At 35.8% G+C, this 24,102-nt stretch overlaps 1 protein-coding gene across 1 annotated transcript; it reads right to left on the bottom strand.

Moving 5' to 3' along the window:
- Positions 1-23,946, bottom strand: LOC108671122. The gene is made up of 6 exons (XM_018158603.2): positions 23,294-23,946; positions 5,130-6,021; positions 4,481-4,537; positions 3,857-3,933; positions 3,396-3,581; positions 1-1,507 (listed from the first exon to the last, which is right to left on the bottom strand). The coding sequence occupies exons 1-6, from the start codon at positions 23,363-23,365 to the stop codon at positions 95-97; spliced, it is 2,697 nt and encodes an 898-aa protein (XP_018014092.1). The 5' UTR covers positions 23,366-23,946; the 3' UTR covers positions 1-94.
- Between the last annotated feature and the right edge of the window lie 156 nt (positions 23,947-24,102).

Raw genomic sequence — 24,102 nt, forward strand, 5'->3', positions numbered from 1 at the left:
TCAAGTAAAAAGTTTATTTTGCGAAAGGAATAAACCTAGCCAAAAATACACAAAGAATACGATGAGAGGCACTGTTATCTAGCACTTGGTCCAATTAAACAGACCTCTTCTTTAGAGATTTTTTGAAGGAATCGAACTTATCGTAAATATTCGAAGAGGCTTTAGGAAGATCTGGCATGGAGCTTCTAGACCAAAAATTACCGAAAGTGCGACTAAATACGGCGAATTTTCTAAATCTTTCTCCTCCATACCCTGTCGACTTTCCCGAGTTGGTATGTTGCTCTGGAGTTCCAGGTATGTGAATATCATCAGCGCAAATGTTAGCAGTGGCAGGTTCAGATCTTGATATCTTTTCTGAAGTACTTAGTAACTCAGGATTTTCCTTTGACCAAGGAACCATGAGATTTTTCGCGAAATCTCTCGACTTTATATTATCTTCTTCAGAACATACCAGCCACGTACTGCCTCCTGTGGGTAGTTTCTTGGGACTGCTCACCGTTCGTGGGCGAGGAGTCGGTCCCGCTGATAGAAATTTCTCCGTCTTGGACACGTCTGTTCGGGACCCAAAATTTCGAAGTGACAGTCGCAAATCTTTGTCACGCCAATGTTTGTCTCTTGCTTCCTGGATGAATGAGCGTCCTCTCTGAAGTAAACTTAAAGGTTTTTCTTCGGCAATGATCTTCATGTCGGCTATCGAATGATCCGCTGAGTCCGCTGGATGATCCACCTTCTGCAGGTTTTGATCGACCGACCGCGACAAACGAGTACAATAATTTAACAAAGAATGTGCGGGTGTTGTCTCATCTTTTAGTAAAGCTAACCTCGAGCTACCAGAAGATGAAAGGACTAAATTAGACATGTATTTTTTTGAAGATGGAACATATAAGTCATCACTTGAAGTTATCCTCGAGGTCCAATTTTTGGTAAGCGATGAGCATTTTTCTCTTCGTTTTGTACGACCAGTCGGCATTGAAGGTCGAATTTTTTTAACGGCTGTTATTTTTCTTCGAGAAAATGTCGAATTCTTAGAGAAATTAGGTGAACTATTAGGACCATCTGAATCCAAAATCTCCATTTGACATAAGGTCTTGGAGTCGTCATAGCTCGTGCACCTCGTCGAACAGACGGGGTCTCCCTTCCGCTTGGCTCGAGAGCTTCTTTGATTCCTACATTCGCCACCCACGTGGCTGGAGCTAAACGGCCCATAATTCAGGTTAGTAATGGCTGATACAGTGCGATGCAAAGAAGATTCGTAATTCTCGTTTCTAAATTGAGCAAATCTTCTTATAGATGAAGGGGAAAGGCTTTTACGAAAAGATGCAAGTGATTTTTTAGGGGAAGATTCACGTGTCATTTTCAAATGACAAGATGAAGCTGAGCAGCCCACGGCCTTCTGAACCAAGTAGAGGAACGTGGGCTCGATGTCGGAACTACTTTCGGCGGCGGAGACTTCAGCGTAGTGGGCATTAAATTCCTCCGCGAGCTCCTCGCCTTCAGTTCGAGTGATCTGCAAAGTTCAAATTCATATAAATGCTAATATGTTATAAATTGTAACTATCACTATTAATTGATCCAATAAAATAGTTGAAAGAATTTGTTTTAGCAATGAAAAATTTTCCTACTATTGCAATCTAAAACTTTTATACAACGTCTACGTCTAAACGACTACTTGAATAAAAAAGTTTTATTTAAATTGCCATGCCAGCAATGGAAACAAGGGCGAAGAGATAATTGAGAGAAGTCAATTATCGTTGTTTCCATCATTCGTCACTTGTCCTTTCCTTTTTTTACCAACACCCGCTGCCAGATGATTGCTTATCCTTGGGTAATTACGAAACAATTTCGATGCAATCACGCAGATGTTTCTTTGATATCGCACCTCCAATCTTCACTTCCTCGTCTCTGACTGAAACCTGTAATTTCTTGCCATTGAGCCTCTAATGACAGCCATTGCTGCTCGTGGCAATGATTTCGCTCAAACGAGTGGCAAACCCGTCATTGGAAATGACAATTTTAAAGCTCAGTTGCCGTACGACTGAAGAAAATAATTTTCAATACAAAACCCCGGAGATTCGAGTGATTAGATAATGAAATTATATGGGTATTTTTTATCGATTCAGTAGATGCATTTGGAAATTTCTAATCAATGGAATAACTAAATTAACGTTCTGATTAAAATCATGGTCGGAATTTGTAAAGACAAGAACGATAATCACGCGGTGGCGGCTGCGCCATCTTGCACAGAAACCAAACACGCGTAAGCTTGTAATTTAAGTCTAACTTCTATCAGGTAATCGATCACTGATTGTGATTGCAGGCTGGCTTTGACTAGGCGGAGAGAGAAACGAACTTGAATCCAGGTTAATGAAGTAGACATTCTCGTCTGCGGGCCTCATTGATAACAACGCAAGACTAAAATCAAACGGAATCTCTAGTTTATTTCAAGAAAAATGTTGAATTTTATCAATGAATAATAACATTTGCATGGTCAGGCCAATTTTTATCACTGCATTTTCTAATTAACGTCGAAAAGTTTTTCATGTCGCAAACCGGAGTCATATTTTCCATTTTTTATCGCTTCTTTCCAATTATGTACATTGAAAAGGGATAATAATTTTTTGTGAGTGATTTTCACTGCCGGAATTTCAGTAGATTTTTTTAAATTTCATTTTAAAATTCAAACAATCAGACGAGAATTAACACAACATAGTGTATTTTTGTGTAATGTGTGAACTATGATATAAATTAAGTTTGTATGTATCGATCCATAGTGCAAAATCATGCTTGTCAATACTTGTCGCGATCACTATGAGAAATAAGCGACACATTGTCCAAAAATTGATGCAATTTTTGCTTTTGCGTGGGTAATCCTGATGCTCGTTCTCACGACAGTGGTCCAGTATGAGTTGGATCTCACCTCACGACAGTGGTCCAGCATGAGTTGGATCTCACCTCACGACAGTGGTCCAGCATGATTCGTATCTCACCTCACGACAGTGGTCCAGCATGAGTCGGGTCTCACCTCACGGCAGTGGTCCAGCATGAGTCGGATCTCACCTCACGACAGTGGTCCAGTATGAGTCAGGTCTCACCTCACGGCAGGGGTCCAGTATGAGTCGGGTCTCACCTCACGACAGGGGTCCAGCATGAGTCGGGTCTCACCTCACGGCAGTGGTCCAGTATGAGTCGGGTCTCACCTCACGGCAGTAGTCCAGTATGAGTCGGGTCTCACCTCACGGCATAGTCGGGTCTCACCTCATGGCAGTGGTCCAGTATGAGTCGGGTCTCACCTCACGGCAGTAGTCCAGTATGAGTCGGGTCTCACCTCACGGCATTGTTCCAGTATGAGTCGGGTCTCACCTCACGACAGGGGTCCAGCATGAGTCGGGTCTCACCTCACGACAGTGGTCCAGGTCAAGTTTGTTCGCCATGAGCGCTATGGGCGGCCGCTCGTCCCTGATTTCATGCACTCTCTGAAGGCAGCGCCGCGCTGTGCTGAAGCTTTCAGCGTCAGTAACGCTGTAGACCACCGCCACGCTATCAGCTGCTGATATTTCAGCTTTGTGTAGGCTGCATTCTCCCTGTAATTTGCATGTCATGAGGATAAGATAGAGGATACTTTGATTAAATTTTCATGTCACAAATAGCGGTGATCATGACTGGGTGCGGAAGAATTGGCAGGAGACTATAATTTCTTAAGGAAAGTCCAATTTCCGAGCAGTATTGCTAATAATGAATAGAAATAATGATAAATTGTGTGTTATTTAATTCTATTGCTTTACTTTATTAATATAATGTTTCCTAATTTCAAAAATGTCCAGCAAAAATGCAGAGAGAAAAAAGCAAGTGATCTCACAGGCTTAGCTGAAGAGTCGACGATCTCGAGGACGCGCTCGCGGCTGTCCACCACCATTGAGTGGCGATACACGATTGCTGCAAATATGTATATTAAAATTTACGAGAATATTTGCTAGGTATTCATAATATACATCCATTCCGTAATGTGTAACTCATTTATGAATCAAATTAATTGCACTTTTACAAGGTGACTTCTACGAATAAGTGTTGGTAAAAGAAGCTGTTACCAATTCCGATCAATTAAAAGAATGTGAGAATGTTTCACGAAGAAATTTAAATTTATATTATTTGAATAGACTCAAGTGGAAACAAAATAAGGTTCTATGAACAGTAATGAAGATTTGGAAAATGGCAGGAAAAAGAAATCTATTTGTAAATTTTGGAGTCATACTTAAAAAAGATAATATTCAATTAATAAAATAAGACCAAGCTTTTCAATTGCAAGTTTAGCCAATTAATGCTTCGATATCAATGCTATATAAGCCTATGCATTTTTATTAACCTACTGAACCATAAAAATACACACACTCTCAAATCTTCGTAATTATCAAATTCAAATAATTTATAAACTGAAATTTCGAATTTATTTTCCATGGTTCTCAAGTGAGGTGAATTTACTCACTGACAGCGGAGTGATATTCGCCGATGAAACGGTGCGTCAGAAACCTCACCGCCAAAGCTGGAAACGTGAAATAAATAACAGGATTATAAGAAAAATTCTGTTCCATTAAATTCCCTTTACTTAGTATTATTTGAATTAAACAAGGATTTCAGATAATTTTTTAGAAAGATTCAAGGTTAGAAGGAATTTAGGCCTGCTTCAGATGCGGATGAGCCTGGAGACCAAATATTATGGTAAAGTTCCACATAATACCAGGCAGCCAATTCCCGTGTGTAATATAAGCACATAAAGCATACAATTCCTTTTTACAACACTTCTCTTTAACTTCACTCATTGTTGTTTGTCTGCTATAAATCTTTTAATTGATATTTAACATAATTATTCCTGCCCAATTGATTTGAAATTTTGCACACTTGCGTAAAATCGGAGACAATACTTAAATTAATTGTCAGAATAAGAATAAATAATAGAAAAAAATTTAAATTTGTTTTTTATATTAAAGAAAATGTCAAAAAAAATTATTATTTAAAAATGAAAAAAGAAATTCTTTGTATATTAGTAGCATCGGAGACGCTGGTCTCTTTGGGAGTGTTGTCTTTAAAAAGTAATTTTTAAAAGTATATTATTCTATTCATATTATTGTGCAAACCTGATTTTCCGACGCCCTTGGCACCCAACAGCAGCACGTTTATCTTCGCGGCACATGTGGTGCCCAGGCTGTTGTGTCGCCTTCTTCTCTGCTCCTTGTCAGAACCGTCGCAGAAATTCGGATAGATTTTAGTTCTACGCACTTGGCTGTGATTAATAAATGTCTTGTCTTCGTCAGCGGCAAGGAAGGAGCTACTAAAATTTGTGGCCATCTTTTCTTCGTAGTTTCTTTGAATTGCAGGAGAGCTTTGATGTGATTTATCCTCATTAATATTATTGTCGCGAAGACATTTTTCTCTCGAAACGTTGAAACCATTCATCATTACACTTTGGTTCAAGTTGTTCATCAAAACCTCTTCATTTTTATTCCAGGATGACTTTACAGCTGTTTCATTAGTTGAAGACCTCACTGGATACTGAGCAAAATCGAAATTCTTGTAGCATTTCTTCGTTTTTTCGTTGAGACGCGCGATGTCTTCGGCGTTACTCTCGTACTTGAGAGACCTTTGTCGGCTTCTGCTGCGTTGGTGTTTCACTGGAAAATCCGAACTTATATTCCTACTATCGACTGCGGCTAGGTTTAAGCTGTTCATGGCCGAGATTTTTTGATCGCTTGCATTCATCTGCCTCTCAAAAATGCTGTCCAGTTGTCGTAAGGGGGAAAACTTGTTAGACACGAAATGACTTGGGTCGTTATTGGAACAGCCGCTACTGTCAGTGCTGAGGCTGCAGGTGCCTGCGTCGCTGTAGCTGCCGTTGTAGCTGCCGTTGCAGCTGTACATGCTGTTAGTGTTGCTGTTTGTGTCGCTGCTATCTACGCTGTTGGATTGCAGTTGACGCTTCTCGATGCTTCTTTCTCTGGCTTCAGGATACATATTGCTGCATTCTGAGTCCTGAAATTAATAATAAAAACGTAAATGTAAATGTTAACGCCGAATATATCATAACGGCTTGAGCAAATTGCATTAGTTGTAATTTGAAATGTTGGAGTCATGTTTAAAAAAGCTAGTACTCTATATTTACATCATTATATTGATTCCTTAATATAAACATAGAATGAATAATAATATACACAGAATAAATAAATCAAGAAAACTTCATACAATCTCCTACATAGTGGTAAAGATCGACCACTATTGCGCGGCGTATAATAAGGATTATTAACACGATTGACTAAATCGTTGTATTAAAATCGAGTGATATATCGTTGCTACATCATTGAACGGTCGTCGGCAAAATTACAGAAATTGTGTAGCCAGATATTTGAAAAGCTCAGGCAGTTTCCGAAAACGAGTTTTAATGAAAGTAAAACCTGATCATATCGAACGAAAAGATTCATCTCAATTTATAAAATCATAACTATTTTGTTGCATGAGCTAAATGCACCAATAACGGGCTATGATTCGTTGAAACTATCAAGTTTCACATTGTTTACGCCAGGTAGCAGCAACGCGCTGCCGAATCAAAATCAATATTTTTTTTCACTCAAAGAATTCGTGATCAGTCTAACCGGTCACACATCGCAAAATGATTCATCATTACATTTCTGGCTTCCACGATCTTAGAATAACCCAGCATGCGATTATTTTCTGAAAAAGATTTATAATTGACTCCGTTTAAGTGCCTTCGTTACCAAAAGCAGTAGATGATCGGAGGAAACGGCAGTGGAGTATTTAACTCTTTTTAGCGCATTTTCTCATTTATGAAAAAAAGGCACTATTGTGCTCATCATGTCCATCTGTCTGTCCGTCCGTCTGTCCGTCCGTCCGTGACTTCACGTTTTTGTCAACGAGAAAATACGCTCTCTGTCACTCACTGCAGTGATTACTGAGTTATATATATATTTTTTGCTTTACTCCAATTTTTGAGGGACTGGCTCCTCGACATGCTCCACACATCTGGGCAGGAAGAGTATTTAACATCACACCTACTCGATCACTTTGTTGTGAGTGTAGGATGAATTGTAGGAGGAATTAATTGTAGGTAGGAATGACTACCGTAGAGGCAAATGCCGTTCACCAAAATTTGGGCATATGAAGCACTTCTAAATTGGCATGAAAATGAACTTTTTTCGTTCACAAAAATGACTACTTGTCATTTATGATGATTTTTTCGGTGAATTCTGCAAATAAAAAATGGACATGTGCTGTTGAATGAACTAAAAGAGTAACTGTTTACTGGAGCTAATTTACGACATGTAAGTTTATTTTCGTACGTGTTGGTTGTATAAACAATTCTGTGAATAATGAAATGGAAAATTTCCATTTCATTATTATGAAAAATAACAATGAATTGGAAAGAAGATATATTCTTTTTTCCACTTGGAAGACGGCATGTATGGAAAGAAGATGGAAGACATATATGGAAAGAAGACATATCCATGAAATGCTATTAAGATATATCCTTGAATGTACACTGAAATTATTCGAAATATTAGTTAAATAACCCAGGACTTGTACTGCCCTTGAGCTCAGCACGTTACTTCTTCATATCGCTAGTTAAACATGGCTCTAAATACAAAAATAACTATTACTGAATTATCCCATCTGCATATGTATTTAACTGCGAATTCATATACCTGTATTCTTTCAATTTTAGACCTGGAGAAAGAGCTGTTCACAAAAACGTCGTCTTTTTCATTAAAAGTGAAGTGAATTTTCTTCGCTATTAAATTCCCAACTAAACGCATCACCAAATAAAACATCAAGTCCGCGGTGTTTTCTCAAGGTTGAACAAATCGACCAAGAAAATCACTTAGAGAATCGCGAGGTCTTGATTTCGAGGCGCTCGAGATTACCTTGAGGAGACGCTGTTCTCTTGTGTCCTCTAAACGCTCGTGGCCAACACAGGCTGTCGACCTCCACTCGAAGTTGTGCGAAAAATTTTAGGCCGTGTAATGAGAATTTAAATCCTGCCAGCTTGCGAAGGATTAGTGGTGGCCGTGAGAGCTAAATGCAGTTATTGAGTGTCGAAATGAGTGTGTCATGAGTGTGTCATTGAGTGTGTCATGGGTGAGTCATTGAGTGTGTCTTGAGTACAATATAGGACGAGTAAGTAGAGTGAAACGCGAGTCGTGTAGTGGTTAGGTTGATATAATTGTAATTGTGCTGGCCAAATTGCTTTCAGGTAAAATTATATTTGCCTCGCATGTTTTGTATAAGCACTGAATGCAAATCAAGGTGTATAAAGTCGTATCAAATTAAATTTCTTGAGTGGTATCGGTTTCTTAATTCTATTATACATGTTGCATTTTGATCGTGCATTGTGGAGTATTCTTGTTATGCCTCATATTATTATCGGAGTCGAATTATTAGTCATTTATATTTTGCAGTTTTATATGGTGAGTAAAATAACACGAGATAACTTTTATGGAGTCGCTTGCTTTACTAGTTAAATTATAATCATGAACTAGCTGAATTTCTATATTGGTCGTCTATTGACTTCACTATTTCGCTTTTAATATCTCAAGACAAGTTCGTATGAGAATTCTAAATCTGGCGAGACAGACTTCATATTTATTTAATACTTTACAACTCATTTAATTTGACAGTTAAAAGCTTTCAAGGTTGTTAAATTGTACCATCAGCTTGCCTATGAACTGCGGCATTCAGAATCTAAAACTGGACATAAAAAATATCTCCGAAATGTTCTCTTGAGAGCAAAAATCAATTTGGTTTTTCCTATCAGTGAGCTTGTCAAACAACGGCGCTGGCTGCTGCATTGAAGTAACTATTAACAAAACGTGAAAAATAACATAGATTTCAACAATTTGCTTAAATCGTAATCATATTTTTGACTACTTTTATTCGACCTATGAAACAGCAACTTAATAAGTCGTTAAGAATTATGAAGAAATTGTCATTTTCGTGCCATTTCTAAAACCGTATTTGAATCGTTTGATAATATCATTAATTTTCTCGAAGCTCATGGCATTTATATCTTAGCCTCATTCTTATTTAAAATATTTACCAAGCTTTAATTAAGCGTTTCGGTGTTTCAACTCTAATTTTCCATCGTATATAAGTACTTATATTATTAATCTGCTTCTATCGCAAGTTCACAAGGAATTTAAAAGCAAAGAAAACGCCAAGAAAATTCACCATATCGATATTGAAAACGTTTCGGAGTCCAGCTCCATCATCAGTTCGACTAAACTAAAAATGAATAAAATCACTTTAAAAGTCAAAATTCAAAGACAGACATAAAACCTAAACAAGACCTAACATTTAAACCTAAACAAGTCTTGTTTAGGTTTTATGTCTGTCTTTGAATTTTGACTTTTAAAGTGATTTTATTCATTTATGGAGCTGGACTCCGAAACGTTTTCAATATCGATATGGTGAATTTTCTTGGCGTTTTCTTTGCTTTTAAATTCCTTCTAATTTTCCACTGCTATCAAATGAAGGGAAATCCTATAGAATGCTTAAAAATCAAATAGAATGTGCTGCAACCGTTGAACGATAATCGCTGAAGCAAAATACGTGTTCACAATGCAGAGATAACGTTGTATATCGACGTTATGAGAGAGAATACAGTCCCAATTAAAGTGTGTTGGGTGGAGTACAGATCCCAAAACGTAATGACGTGGCATGTGACCTACTCTCTCGCTGAATGAGAGCGGAATTTTGTCCGTTACTCGACGCTGCGTTGATTAAAGTCGGGGCAGATATACTGGCGAGCGGCAGGCGAAGGCCTCGATGTGTAAGGACGAAGGTTCATGACATTCAACGGTTAAAGTGCGACTGCTGAGAGAGGCAGACCCTGAAGCCTTTGTAGAGTATAACATATAATACCCTATTGTAAGACATATAACACCATGTAGCGCACATAACAACATGTATCACACATTACACTATGTATCACACATAACACTATGTATCACACCTAAGACCATGTAACACACATAACAACATGTATCATACACAATACCATGTATCACACATAACACGATGCACCATACATAAGTTTCCACATTGTACAGCAAGAACATTAATCCTCGTTAGTTTTTCATTAAGAATAACATTGAGCTTTTAACATTGAGCAATGATATACTTTTTCTCTTAAAAGTTATGTTGTGTGAAGGTTTATAAACTTTAACTAATATTTATTTCAGCTTACCAGCTTGGTAGATGAATTGCTGATGATTGATTCATGCCGCGGTAAGCGGATTATTTTTTAACATTTATCGCCTATTTTGTCATTATTCAACATTTTTCAAACCTTAACGACTTAAGATAAAAATATGCTTACTACAAATCCTGGTACTTGGGTTAATCCTTTCAATTCTAGAGCAACTAGAATGAAACATCTCTGTCATTTCTGTCTGTTCGTATTGAACAAAATTGCTATACAATTTGCAAACTGATATTTCTGATATTATCTATTACTAATGTACTCAAAATTGCTAATATTGCCAGATCGAGCCTTGTAGCGAACCTGTAGTGCGTTCGAGGTCTCGAATGTCATGCACACTCTGCCTTATTTCTTCGTGTTTTTTTTTTCAGAAAATCTTCCGTGTGCAAAGTTGACGAGTAAAATTATTGTTGAATGGTTCAACAGTTCCATTACATTGAAGCGTCAGTGTTGCTTAGAGAGCAAATATAATACAACATGAAAAATTGAACGGTTTTGCGGGAACTAGTATTGCATAAATATGATTCAATTTTTAAGCAGCACTTAATATCTAACTAGATCTTTGGGAAGAAACGCTTCTGATTTATTCATGAACCCGTGTCTTCGACCATGAATAATTATGAAATTTTTATTCATTAAGCATTTCGTATTCCAGAGATCATAATGACTCTTTAGCAGAAATTCATTCGATCCTAATGTTAAAATCTTTAACATGATTATTATTTTTGTTATCCCTCAAACAATTTATTTTGAGCTTATCTTGCCGACGTAGTAAAAGCCTCTTTGAAGTTCATGTTTTTTGTTGGATGAAAGGTCGACGACCCTGTAAAAAAATGATACAAAGAAGCCAACTACGCTTTCTCACTGACACATAATTTATGATGGCTCTTAAAAACTGCCGCACCTCTGCACTGCATCAGCAGCGCGTGCACTTCAGCTTTCACTTTCATTAAAATCCTTTACACGAAAATATAATATTTATCAATTTTTTGAACATTTTAAGTTTGTGCATTACTTTTCACTTTCGCTAAAATCCTTTGCACGAAAAGATAACATTTATCAGTTTTTTCAACATTTTAAGTGTGTGCATTACTTTTCACTTTCGCGAAAATCCCTTGCACGAAAACATAACATCTATATATTTTTGCAAATTTGAAGTGTGAGCATTACTTTTTTCAATTTAACATTTTTTCCTCCCTAACTGATGAACTACATAAGGTTTCTGCAATAATTTTAATGGGAGCGTTAATTTTCTCAATTGGAAGGAACGGGTTCCGCCGATTTGTTCACATATAATTCCTACTTATTACTATTGTGAATAGTGTCAAGCTCATATGTTTTGTATTGTAAACAAGGTGTATTAGGAGTTATACTCGCAAAAATATACTAACACCAGTTAAAGTTTTTAATGTATGGAGCAAATATAACATAACAACCGCTAGGTAAAGCGCTCCACGATAAGAAGAGACGAAAATTTCAATAATAGTTGTTATTGTTTATTAGGAGGCACTTTGAGTCACTATTATTCGAACTGGGGATTATTTGTAATGGGTTTTTAATAACATTTTCGGTGATGTTTCGTATAGTAAATTATGTTTTGTTCATAAGAAATACAAAGATACGATTATTAGCAAGCGATCTTCCACCCCACAAGTAGTTCATGTTTTGTCCCTATCATTAATAATGAAATCTTTCAATATAAAGCCCCTAATTATGTTGAGGTGTCGGTCGTAAATGATTCACAATTTTCTTACAAATTTACCCAACACTGCAATTAAGAGCGACGGTTGAGTTGAAGTTCTTTGATGCAATGCAAAGTGGGATGAAGGTAAGGCCGCCCAAGATGCTACGTGCACTTTGATCATTTTACAACATTGAAGTGAACTACGCGAAACAATATATTTAATATAATACAAACACCATCTTCGCTGTGAAGCTAAAACTCTATCTTCAGTAAAAAGCTAAACCCTATTTCCACTATGAAACAAGACACCATCTTCACTATAAAGCTGAACACTATCTTCAGTCAGTGCCCTTGTCGCTTTTATAATAAATTTGGATGCTTGTGTATACTGCTTGCACGATGAACTTTATATGAAACTTTACTATACGTAAGGAGTTTCTTTAAGGCGAGAATTCGGTTGTAGGTTTAAGAAGAAAATCAGGACTACTTTGGAAATAAATTCTTTGTCCAAAGAAGATAAAATTTATTAGTTAGTCGCCTCCTGCACACGTAAGTTATATTTTGCAATTCGATATATTTTGTGTGTACAGGTAAAAAATTGTGGATATACCTGAGAAATTTAATATTTGATTGTGAAAATGTGACCTAAGATAACAGCTTTGAAACGTTAATGAAATCAAATCATCATAATATTATAAGACTTGAATTATAAGAAATGTGTCATGATTCCTGCTTCACTTCAAACAACATGCATCCTTTCATCGAGAAAATTATTTATTGCATTGAGTTGCAACTAAAGTGTCAAGACAAGAACCTACGGTGACACTATAGGTGCATTCTATCAGCACTGTCCTCAATCGTTCATTCATTGTACCGGCTACTTTGATCTGCGATAACCAGGTCAGGTCCTTATTATTCTCACAAATTAGATTTCAATTGAAGTTTCTCCTTGCATGAACATTGCAACAGTAACCCCTTGATTGTGTTTGAACTGGTCCACTCACACTCAGGCAATACGATGTCGACAATGGCGATGTCTCTATGGAACAGAATTTATAATTTAACATCGCTCCAGGGTACTATTAATGCGTGTAATATTGTACTACGTACAAAACGTCTAATGGTAGGGTTATATTGTTCTAGATTTGCTCAGTCCTGATTTCACCAGATTCATTGTTGAAATGAATGTGTTGCTCAACATATCTATATTTTCATTGATCCACGACTAAATTTTCTCTTAAAATAACTTTCCATGCTATTTATTCTTTCCTTTTATGGACTAAAAATTCATTTCTGTAAATGATAAGCTAAGAGATAGTTTTTCCCGGTGTGAATTGTGGACTGAAAATTAAGAATCTTACAGCTTGCGCATATCTAACCATGAGTCTCAAAAAACAAATTTATTCACGAATTTATGGAATTATTAATTAGAAATAATAACAATTATTTTTTCTTATTACCCTTCGAATTAGAATCATACGAACTTTACGGGAACATTTAACCAGCCTCATCCATCATAAACTCATGGTACGGATAAAAGACGTGCAATACCTACTGTCGCTCCGAGTATACGGATAAACTTCCGGAGAGCTTTGACCTTTTAAACTCAGTGCTCGGCTCATCGTTAAAAGAGCAGTAAAGGTAACGCTTGAGTTGAGACGAAGCTCATATTTCTCTTACAAATGGAACACAAGTCAACGGCAAAAAAAGCGAGCTGTTACAATGCCTGAACTGCAGGCTGCCACTGACAAAGACGATAAGACGGCTGCCAGACGTGCCTTTGTTGACGTTGTTATTACGTGTCAGTTTTTTTTTGTGTTTTGACTGGCAGTTAAAACTGTCCTCTTCCGCTGACTCATCTCTCTATGTGACTATAATGTTTTCCGTAGCCGGGTGCTGACTTTTATATTAATAGTAAGCGCACGGCAAGTAGTTTTTGCTAATATTATACTAATAATTTTAATAACAGTCAGCGCCCAGCAAGTAGTTGCCAATATTATAATAATCATTTTGTTAATAGGCAGCGCACGGCAAGTAGTTTTTGGTAATATTATAATAATAATAATTTTATTAATAGTTAGCGCACGGCAAGTAGTTTTTGGTAATATTATAGTAATAATTTATTAATAGTGAGCGCCCTTTAAAGCCGTTTTGAAGTGACAATGCGAAGCTCTGCACATTCAGAAAAATAAATGTGTCAAGTTGTCCAAATAGTGACAAAGAGCCTGCACGTAGCACTGGTACGCCCTTTTGCCAGGCAATACCGGTTCAGAATGGCTCACACAAGGGTAATAGTACATAGATATTTGGAAAGAATATCTTTATTTTTCTGGGTGTAATGCTGTAGCATGAATTCTCCATCCACTGATGAAGCCGAGCTGGATTAAAGTTACCGTTCGTGTAGTTTTTCGCCATGAATCTTACAAAAAACTTTATTGTAATATATTTTCAAGTTCGTCTATTTAACAAACATGGTAAATAGACGAATAGAGACATGAATAGACGAATTCCATAGAGACATGGGATACGAAATCGAATTTTTTTGCCCTGCCGTTTGAAATAACAGAATTTTATTGAGGGAAGAAGAAAATTAAGAACGAGCATCAATAGCTCGAGCTAAGAGCGATTAATATGGTCGTTGGAACTGCATTTGCACCTCCGCGTCGTTGACTCCTTTAGGAATTTCTATCATGACTTAAAAGTGAAATGTTTTTCTCGAGCTATTTCGCTGCCTCATCAACATGTACAATGTACAACTAAAGCTCACTAGTACACCAAAGTGCTCATCCTAGCATAATATCGGCTGTCATAATTAAATATGGTAATAATATTTGTTTCCACAATCAGGTACCGATGAGCACATACTTCATGTCATTTGAAATATCCTTTATGCCATGACCTCTGAGGTAGATAATACGACATCCGAGGTAGATGATACGACATCCGCGGTAGATGATACGATATCCGAGGTAGATGATACGACATCCGAGGTAGATGATACGACATCCGCGGTAGATGATACGACTCCGATTTAGATAATACGATATCCAGGTAATAGACAGCAAGGTAGGATTGTGTAAGAGTTAGTTTTACAGGTTCACGCGTTAACAATCATCATTCAACGTGATCGAAAAAGTACTTCAGACGATTCCCCCAAAATTTGTCGTAAAATGTTACAACAGCTTTGCCCTGAATCCTTTACGGCGCATCAAAACTGTGAGCTTTGACAAGTGTAAGTTTTTTCTCGGGCGAGAAAACAAAGGCCAAAATATTAACGGGTGGAACTGGAGCGCAGTGGCGTAAATGAAAGAAAAACAACCGTTCTACTTGATGATTTTAACCTATCTCCTATCTCTCCCATATACGAAGTCACGATGCTTTATTAATATCTTTTTTCTCATTGAAATAAGAGATTTGGAACAATTATAGATATCATGAATAAATGAAGGAAAAATTTCTGCAACGATTATTATCATTCAAGTATCAGATAATTATCATTATCGCTCAGTCAAGTTTAGACAGTACTAGTTGCACGATAACAAATTCTTTTCTCCACACTGATCACATGAAACCTCAGCTGTCTGGTACTGTAAGCTGCTTTGTACTCTTATAATAATAATGATAATAATAATGATAATAATAATAATAATAATAATCTTTATTATCCAATGTAAACATTACGCAATAGGCGACCAATTATTCCTTTATTATCCAATGTAAACATTACGCAATCTCTGACCGTGGGTATACAACGCTCGGAACTTTATTATGCATCACTTTGTAACGATTTGGCCGAGCATGATTAAACATTTAATATTAAAATGTAAAATATAATAGCGTTATTTATAACTTAATAATAATATTTGGTAATTAATTTTCGATTTCACTTGCGGCGATATGGATAAATTTTTGCTCTAATATGTCCACAAAATTTTGAAGACTTTAAAGGGATTACGAGTTAAAAATTTCATCGCCCAATCAAATGAATGTTCTGCCTGAAATAAATTTTTATTCACATAAAAAAATTCATTTTAAACTCATAGTTTGCTAGCTTAAAATTGAAAATTTTGTGGTAGAATACTATCTGTAAAAATTTAATTGCTTAGTGAGCTATACTTGTTATACTCTTATTACAAAACTTATTGCATGATTACGATGCAAGATGAGTCCAATGTTTCTTACGCTTGTGGATTTGAGAAGAAACATTCATAGTTAACTGAAGAGGTGTTTCAAAATCATTTTAATGCCCTAATTATTTATTTCAGTACACCGCCATGATAAAAGCACATATTATATTATAACAACACATATTATATTATAACAACACATAATATATAATAACAGTACATATTATATTATAACAACACATTATTATATTATAACAACACATATATTATATAATAACAGCACATATTATATTATAACAGCACATATTATATAATAACAGCACATATTATATAATAGCAGCACATATTATATTATAACAGCACATATTATATAATAACAGCACATATTATATTATAACAGCACATATTATATAATAACAGCACATATTATATTATAACAACACATAATATATAATAGCAGCACATATTATATAATAACAGCACCGCCTCCACAACCGGTGTTTCTGACCTACGAATTTTAGAATCCTTATATATTTTCAAACAGAAACCCAGTTAAGAATGCTGCATTCAGTTCCTATCCTCTACAAATTGTAAATAGATAGTACCTTCTCTACATGTTATCTCATTTTTATTTCTGTTATCTTCGATTTTAGTTCTAATGTCCTCAAGTTTAGGTGAATTGTTTGAATGTGAATTTTAGGCTACTAATTACTTGTATCTGTGTTCTAGGTTTTGAACTGACGATGGAGCTGGACTCCGAAACGTTTTCTCTTATAAGAAATGGTGAACTTTTTGGCTATTTACTTTACTTTTAAATTTCTGGTAAATTTGCGACTTAATCAGCCAAGTGATTTTAATGCTTATAACAGCACATATTATATTATAACAACACGTATTATATAAATAAAAATAACACATATTATTTATTATTCATATTATGAGGGGACCTCGTTACTCGTATTTAGTTAACTGCAGAGGCGGACAGGCCTTAAAACCAGGGCACTTCAATTATCTCTCTGCCGGACGCCGTTGAGCGAGTTTTGAGTAGGCGACGTCTGTATAAATATATGTTCGTTCTAATTAAGGTCTTTGCAGTACGCGGGACCATTTAAGTTAAATTATATCATTGTCATCTATTAGAGTAACTACAGAGCCACTTTACAATTATATATGAGGGTTACGATAGTTTCAAAAATGTGATTACAGAAGACGAAATTCCAAATGCGATGGGTTGACTTATTTACACGTAGGTTGAATCTCGATATTCAATTGAACATAATTTAGGATCTTTTAATAGGAAATGTTGCGAATTTAGTAAGACGGTGAGGAATCTTGTATTTTTACCCCTAATTGAAGATAATTCTCATCATCTAGCTCCTGACCTCTATCTTCAAAGGATAATTTTTTGAAAACGAACTCTTCGACTGGCAGAAATACCTGATATGTCTCTTATTATAATTATCTATGTAATCTCCTAATTTTCTCAAAAACTGTACGTTTACGTTTAGTGTTGGGATAGTGAGCATCCTACTAACATCGGATCAGGATTCTCGGACTCAATAACGTTCGCGAACGTACGCGAATTTTTAGAAGAGATTGAATTTAAATATCAATATTATATTTGCACTTAGTTTTTATTTAAAGAAATAGTTTCGTTTCAGTTGAAATACCAATATTATCTGTTTACTTCGTTTTTATTTTATGAATTTTATGAGATATTTTCCTTTCAGGCATAAAATATTTATCCCTCTTGCCTTATATTTATTCCAGCTGTAAAACTATTATCAAAGCCAAAAGCACACCAGCAACTAACAACTGTCTACAACGTACCGAGACCTCACACGTTACATGCGTTACGATGTGCCAACGATGACGTCATGCAAACGTGAAATCGTCCTTCAATCATCGAATGTCAGCCGGCTTGGCTGAGCAAACTTGGCTGACAGTTCCTAAGGTCGAGCTACGACAACGCGGTCTGACGTAAGTTCGTCTCGTTCAGTAGCGATAATTTTTGTTTAGTTGCCGGTACAATGCGCCTAAATTGTTCGTTGGTGTTTAGTTCCTTGCGCAGAATGTACAAACACATTTTTAAAAATCTGTTGAATGACAGTTGGACTTTTTATGACGCAAATATTTTTGGAAAATAAGACACACGTCTTGTATTGCAATAAATTTAATTTTCCAAAAAACTGAGAATTTTACCCTCTGTATGTGTCAAGTTCAATTTAATTATGAATTTACTGCTTCAACTTTCACTGTGACTAAAAAAAGTGAAATGTAAAGATTCTAGCAAGAAGCCTTGTCGTAACTCTACGGATAAGTAAACCAACATTTAATTATAATTTTTTTGTCAAATATCAAGTACGTTATTTTCCACGTTGAAATGTCAGCAAATATGGCGTCAAAGAGTCATGTTGAAATGTGAATCATCTGGGTCATGTTCTCTGAACTAAAAGTCAAGTATAACAATTTAATTCCCAGTGCAGTGATGGTATCACATCAAAAAGCCCTTTGGGCGACCGGCTTATTTATCAATTACGGGAAGTTTAGGGATCCCTGGAAGTTGACGAAAGATGCAAAGGAAAAGCAAAAAGAGAAGAGGTCAATGAGTTCGTATTGCTGTTCTTAAAATATCTTAATTGGCCTACAATTGCACCCACGCACATAACTGTTGAAAATTTTGGACGAGTCCAAGTGACTTTTGCGTGGCATCTAGTGTGAGGTCATGAAAAAATTGAGTTGCTGAAGGCTTCATAGCAGTTAATTTTTTTTACAATTGGAATTTAATTGAGAAATGTTACTGAATAAAATGTAGCCTTGGCCGCTCCACGCCCATGTCAAATACAATTCAAATTTTAATGTGTGCAATAAAATTGCTATTCTGGCATGACGATAGCAGGCATTCATTCATCATCAGCAGACATTCATTTTGAATTTCGACCTAACATAATTTCTGCCAAAAAGCATCAGTATCAAGAAGATGTAATGTTTTTCACACCCAATACATATTTTTTATTCCATTTTAGAAAACAGGCGAACGATAACGAAATAACTTTAAGACTTAATATGAGATGTTTTAAAACTTCCAAGTGATCTATTTCATCTTGAGTGTCAGCTATATATACAATAAGAAAGCAGTATTGCTATGTTGAATGAAGCAGTAATTACTATACATATTAATAAATTAATCAATTATTTATTTTTATTTACTATATTTATAATAAAGTAAATTAGAAAACCATTACTTTCACAGTTCATTCAACTATTCCATATTATAGTTACAAAATTCATGGCAGAGCTGTTCTTGAAAGAACATAATTAATTTCTTTCATGAAATGAAGCCATTTCATAAAAGAAAAGTTTCACCGGAGATATGAGTGTTGTAACTTGAATTCTTAACAATTTTCAAGTTATTGCAAGAATGTCATCGAGTATGAACAACTGGAGGTATACAAATTTAAAACCAACGAGACAGAATAATTTTGACAGCGTAACAATTTCTGGGCTAAAAAGAGGGCTCCTAAAAGAGCTAAGAAGATAAAACACCTGAAGCCTGACCCAGTTACAGCGTAGCAACCTTCACATGAAATCCTCTAAAGGAATGCGAAACTTGCCCGGTCAGCTGCATGTCATTGTTGCGAACTTGAATAACCTGCGTTGCTGAATACGAACTTTCAAGATACTTCTAATCTATGATACTTATCTTAGATAACATGAATGATCATTGATAAAAATTTTCTGTGATGGCAGCGATCTGAGGCAGTTGCTTCTTTGACACAAATGCCAATGTGGCACAACTGTCGATATGGCATCTCTATATTGTGTGGCGTACCTATACTCTATACTGTATAGGCGTATATACCTAGACTGTTTAGCGTACCTATATTGATATGACACAGTTGCTATCATGTCCCTAGTGCAAATAGGGTGAAACTGCCTTTATAAAAAGTGTTTTTAAATGGCAAGATTTTGAGCTGCTGCTATCGGCCTACTGCCGATATGTCCGGGCTCATGCTTAGGCCTAGTTACCGATATGGCCAAACGGACGTTGATGCTCAACTGCGTATGCTGTCAATCAGCCGATCTGCAACTGTATGGTTTAAATGCTGATTAAGCCACACTTCCGATGTCGCTCAACTTCCGATTTGGTCCAAGTTCCGCTGCGGCTCAACTTCCGACGTGGCCGAACTGCCAATTAGGTCCAACTGTCAATGTAACTTAACTTCCGATTAAACCTTTTTGTCCATAAAGTTTAACTGCTTGTATTATCTAACTGCCGATTTATTATAATTTCGATACGATGTTGCACGGCATGAGCTCGCTCTTCTATTTTTCCGTATGAGTAGCTGCTGATAATGAGGCTTTAATGTAACGAAACAGGTTATTTCTCAAGTGCAAGTTCCCTCGCGCGCGTCTAGTCATGCTTCGGAGGACCAAAACACGGTAGCGTGCCACGCTTCCGTGTTGACAACTGCGGCGGCGTCGACGATTCTTCCGGAAGAAGTTCCAATGCATGTTATGTGAGTTGTTCGATCTATGCTGCACATTTGACTGGGGATTTTTCAAAATCTGAGTAATTACTTACTGATGTGTACTAATATTCCCTTGAATTGTAAATTATTCTTTTTAATGTATAATACATGGAGACTCGGCTTTTTCACAATTATATTGATGTTGAAAATTCGTTTTCTATAATTTTGCTCTCAGTGCACAAGTAAAGAGTAAGATGATTTTCGACGAAATTTTTCGAATTAATCTAAGATAGAGAATAAAAATATACACACTGATGCCATAGAATAAATTAGATATAGGCAAATTTGGATAATTTAACTATATGTAGACTGATTTGGATAATTTAACTATATGTAGACTGATTTGCATAATTTAACTATATGTAGACTGATTTGGATAATTTAATTGCATATAGCCTGACATGGATAATGTAATCAGATATAAGCTGATTTGATTTGTCAGGTAAATTGACAAGAAGCCTCCTGCGCGCGCAATACGCATTACATTCATCAAACTTCAATCGGGTTGCGAATAATCTCTTTTATATATATTTATTAACACTTATCATATTTAACACACATATTATATGATTTAACAACGGCAATGTGAATAAATGAATTTTTAAATAACTAAAAAGCCATTTAATGCACAAAAGGGATCAAGCACACATGTAAAACATGTGTTATACGCGTGTGTTGAGGGGATAAATAAACGTTTTAAAAAATCACTAAAAAGTTATTTAATACACGAAAGGGATCAAGAACACATGTGTTGGTGTTGAACACGAATGCCAGGAACACAGAAGAGCAGATGTCGAAAGACACATGCAGCACACACATTAAGCGAGACGACATCTTGGCACACTCACGAGTCTATAAATGTGTCCGGGCAAGTCAGTGCAACCGATTCATTGACTAGCGAACTTATTAATAAGCTGTCTAAAATTTATTAAAGGAGCTGCATATTCCCGAGTGAATCATACCATTGATAAAGTATATTTTAGAGACGTTGCATTCAGTCTGTAGAGGGTTGGGTGCAGTTCATGCTTGGCTGTAGGTTTGCCGAGCGTCGTGAAGTGAGAGTGTAGAGCGCACGACGCTTGGCAAGGTACAATGCAGTTTGTCGGTAACGGTCCGGCAAACACTACGTTACGATGTGTTCTTGATAAGTTTTCACAAACATTAAACACTACGTTACGATGGGTTCATTTCTTGATAAGTTTTCATAAACATGATAAACTCATGTGTTACTGATAGACTTATTATTTAATAATTATAATAAAACATACTATAATAATAATAGTAATAATAATAATAATAATAATAATAATAATAATAATAATAATAATAATGCCTATTTAATCACAAAAAAACACTCGAAAAATTATGCACAATTCAAAAAGTTTTAAACACATCTATGAGCTTTGTTAGATTTGCTGCAAGGGTGGAAATGATGTAATGAAACTGTAAATGAATAACTCATGAAAATAGAATGGTTAGCTATAACATTTTCTAAGTGATGTATCTTCAGTAATATGACTGGCTTTATTCGTTCGTCGTTCGTGATAATATCGAAAAAATTTCATTACGTTTTCCTTGCATTATTCCTTTATTTAGTATTTAAACTCAACACTCAAGTTAATTACTCGCATGGAAGGCAACGAAAACAATAAAAAGCTAAGGCATAAATTTCACACCGACTCTGACAACCGTTAATCTTTCAGCTCTGCTCTCTTTGTAAAAACAAATCTCAAGCCTAAGAACCACAGGCATGTCTCCCACGGAAACAAAAACTAAATCCCACTGAATATCTGCAAGCGAGAATCGCTATTTAATGCTTAACGTACGGGGATTCAAGATGCGAGGCTTGAAAACAATACGGAAGTACAAGGAGCTGTGTCATGCCAAAGACATTTGTGTGTTGTTCCGAGGAGTGTATGAATTTTACGCAATAAAATGAATGAGGACTTAGTATATATTCAAATTTTGCAGCTTATCGTGAATTACAGATGATGGTAGTTAATGACAGACACTGATCACCGCAACGCTATTTATTTATCATCTATTTTGAATTCGTTAAATTCTTGGTCATCTGATTGGAAAGCAAAAATTACATCTCTTACTTTCGATGTAAATTTGCGTCAAAATTTTTTATTTTTTTTTCGATTGAAATTCATTGACACTAAAGGTTTGCATATATTTTTCATTTGTTCCAAGATCCCTCACGCTCTCTCGTAGTTAGAGAGCAGCATATGTTGTTTATTTCATATATTCCTTTCGCACTTATTAAAATAAAACCAAAATTGAGAGTTCGTTCTGGAAAGTTTGACGGTACTTGATCAAGCCTGACGCTGTCTGACATTCATGTGATGGACGCCTGACAGTTGATGACTCAACTTCTCGTATTTTAGGGAGAATCTTCCAACACATCAATTATATTGAGTGAAGCAGAATAAAAAACATCACTCGAAATCACTCGAACGCTGCATGTTGAGCTCACCAGAAATAAATTAATTAGATGCGTAGTAATAAAAATATATTGATTATAAGATAGTAGTTCATACTAATTAAAAATAGTTAACTAATTGTGACCAGAAAGAACGCATAGGCTTGGTTTTGTTTAGGCTATTATATTAGTGCAAATTAAAATGGAAAATGAAGGTAATTGTAAATTTATTCACTCACCAAAATTATTATGTTCATTTCTCACCTGGCTTGAAGCAGTGAGGCAGTCTCCGTGTTTGAGAGAGATCTCTGCGACGACGTTCGCTTTTTGCACCATGGCTATGGCTTAATACTTCTTTCAGTGTAGCTGACGATTTTCACGAGAAATAAAATTTTAATCGACGATAATTTTTTCTGTAAATTTGGTGGTCAATCACGTATATTATAAGAAACACAATCTTTAATGTGGTAACGTTTTATTGCAGTCAATCACCCATGTTATTTTACGCACTTGAGTCAATAGTTGTAATGTGACTGAAAATTTATCTCGAATTTGGGTAGGAAACAATTTGCGTTCTGGTTTAAATCACTGTTATTGGTAAAATCGAGTCGTTAATCCCAATTACAATTCAGAGTAATAAGTCGCACTCCAGATCAGAATGAATAACAAATGTTCTCTTCTCATGATCACCTTCATCACTTCCTGATATTTCAAGAGAACAGAATATAATAAATAGAGCTTTTCTTTCGATTTTGGATGTCAGTTCACTTTCATAAATGTTACTCGTCGCTGCTGTTATAATAGCCTTTAACTTAGCTACATTAATAGACGAATTATTTGAAATAAATTGGTATTACTATTTTATAATCAGTTTGCACTGCAACAGAATTTGAACATAATTTCGTGTCAATCTCACTTTGAAAGAGAGTATAGAAGCAAATGTTTAAAGTGTTCACTATCTAAAGTGTTCACACTTTCACTATCTCCTTTACTGTTAAATTCTTTACTGTAAGGATGAGACTGTTTATTTTGTGGTAGGACAAAATGAATGCAAAGGTTTTGTAAAATAGTGC

The sequence above is a fragment of the Hyalella azteca genome, unplaced genomic scaffold (assembly GCF_000764305.2).
Source record: "Hyalella azteca isolate HAZT.00-mixed unplaced genomic scaffold, Hazt_2.0.2 contig10672, whole genome shotgun sequence".
NCBI classification, from domain to species: Eukaryota; Metazoa; Arthropoda; class Malacostraca; order Amphipoda; family Hyalellidae; genus Hyalella; species Hyalella azteca.

Coding starts and splice junctions, on each gene's coding strand:
- LOC108671122 (XM_018158603.2), bottom strand. CDS start 23,365: ATGGTGCAAAAAGCGAACGTCGTCGCAGAGATCTCTCTCAAACACGGA. Junction 3,582..3,856: donor TCGACTCTTCAGCTAAGCCT/GTGAGATCACTT, acceptor TGCAAATTACAG/GGAGAATGCAGCCTACACAA. Junction 1,508..3,395: donor ACCTGGACCACTGTCGTGAG/GTGAGACCCGAC, acceptor TGAACTTTGCAG/ATCACTCGAACTGAAGGCGA.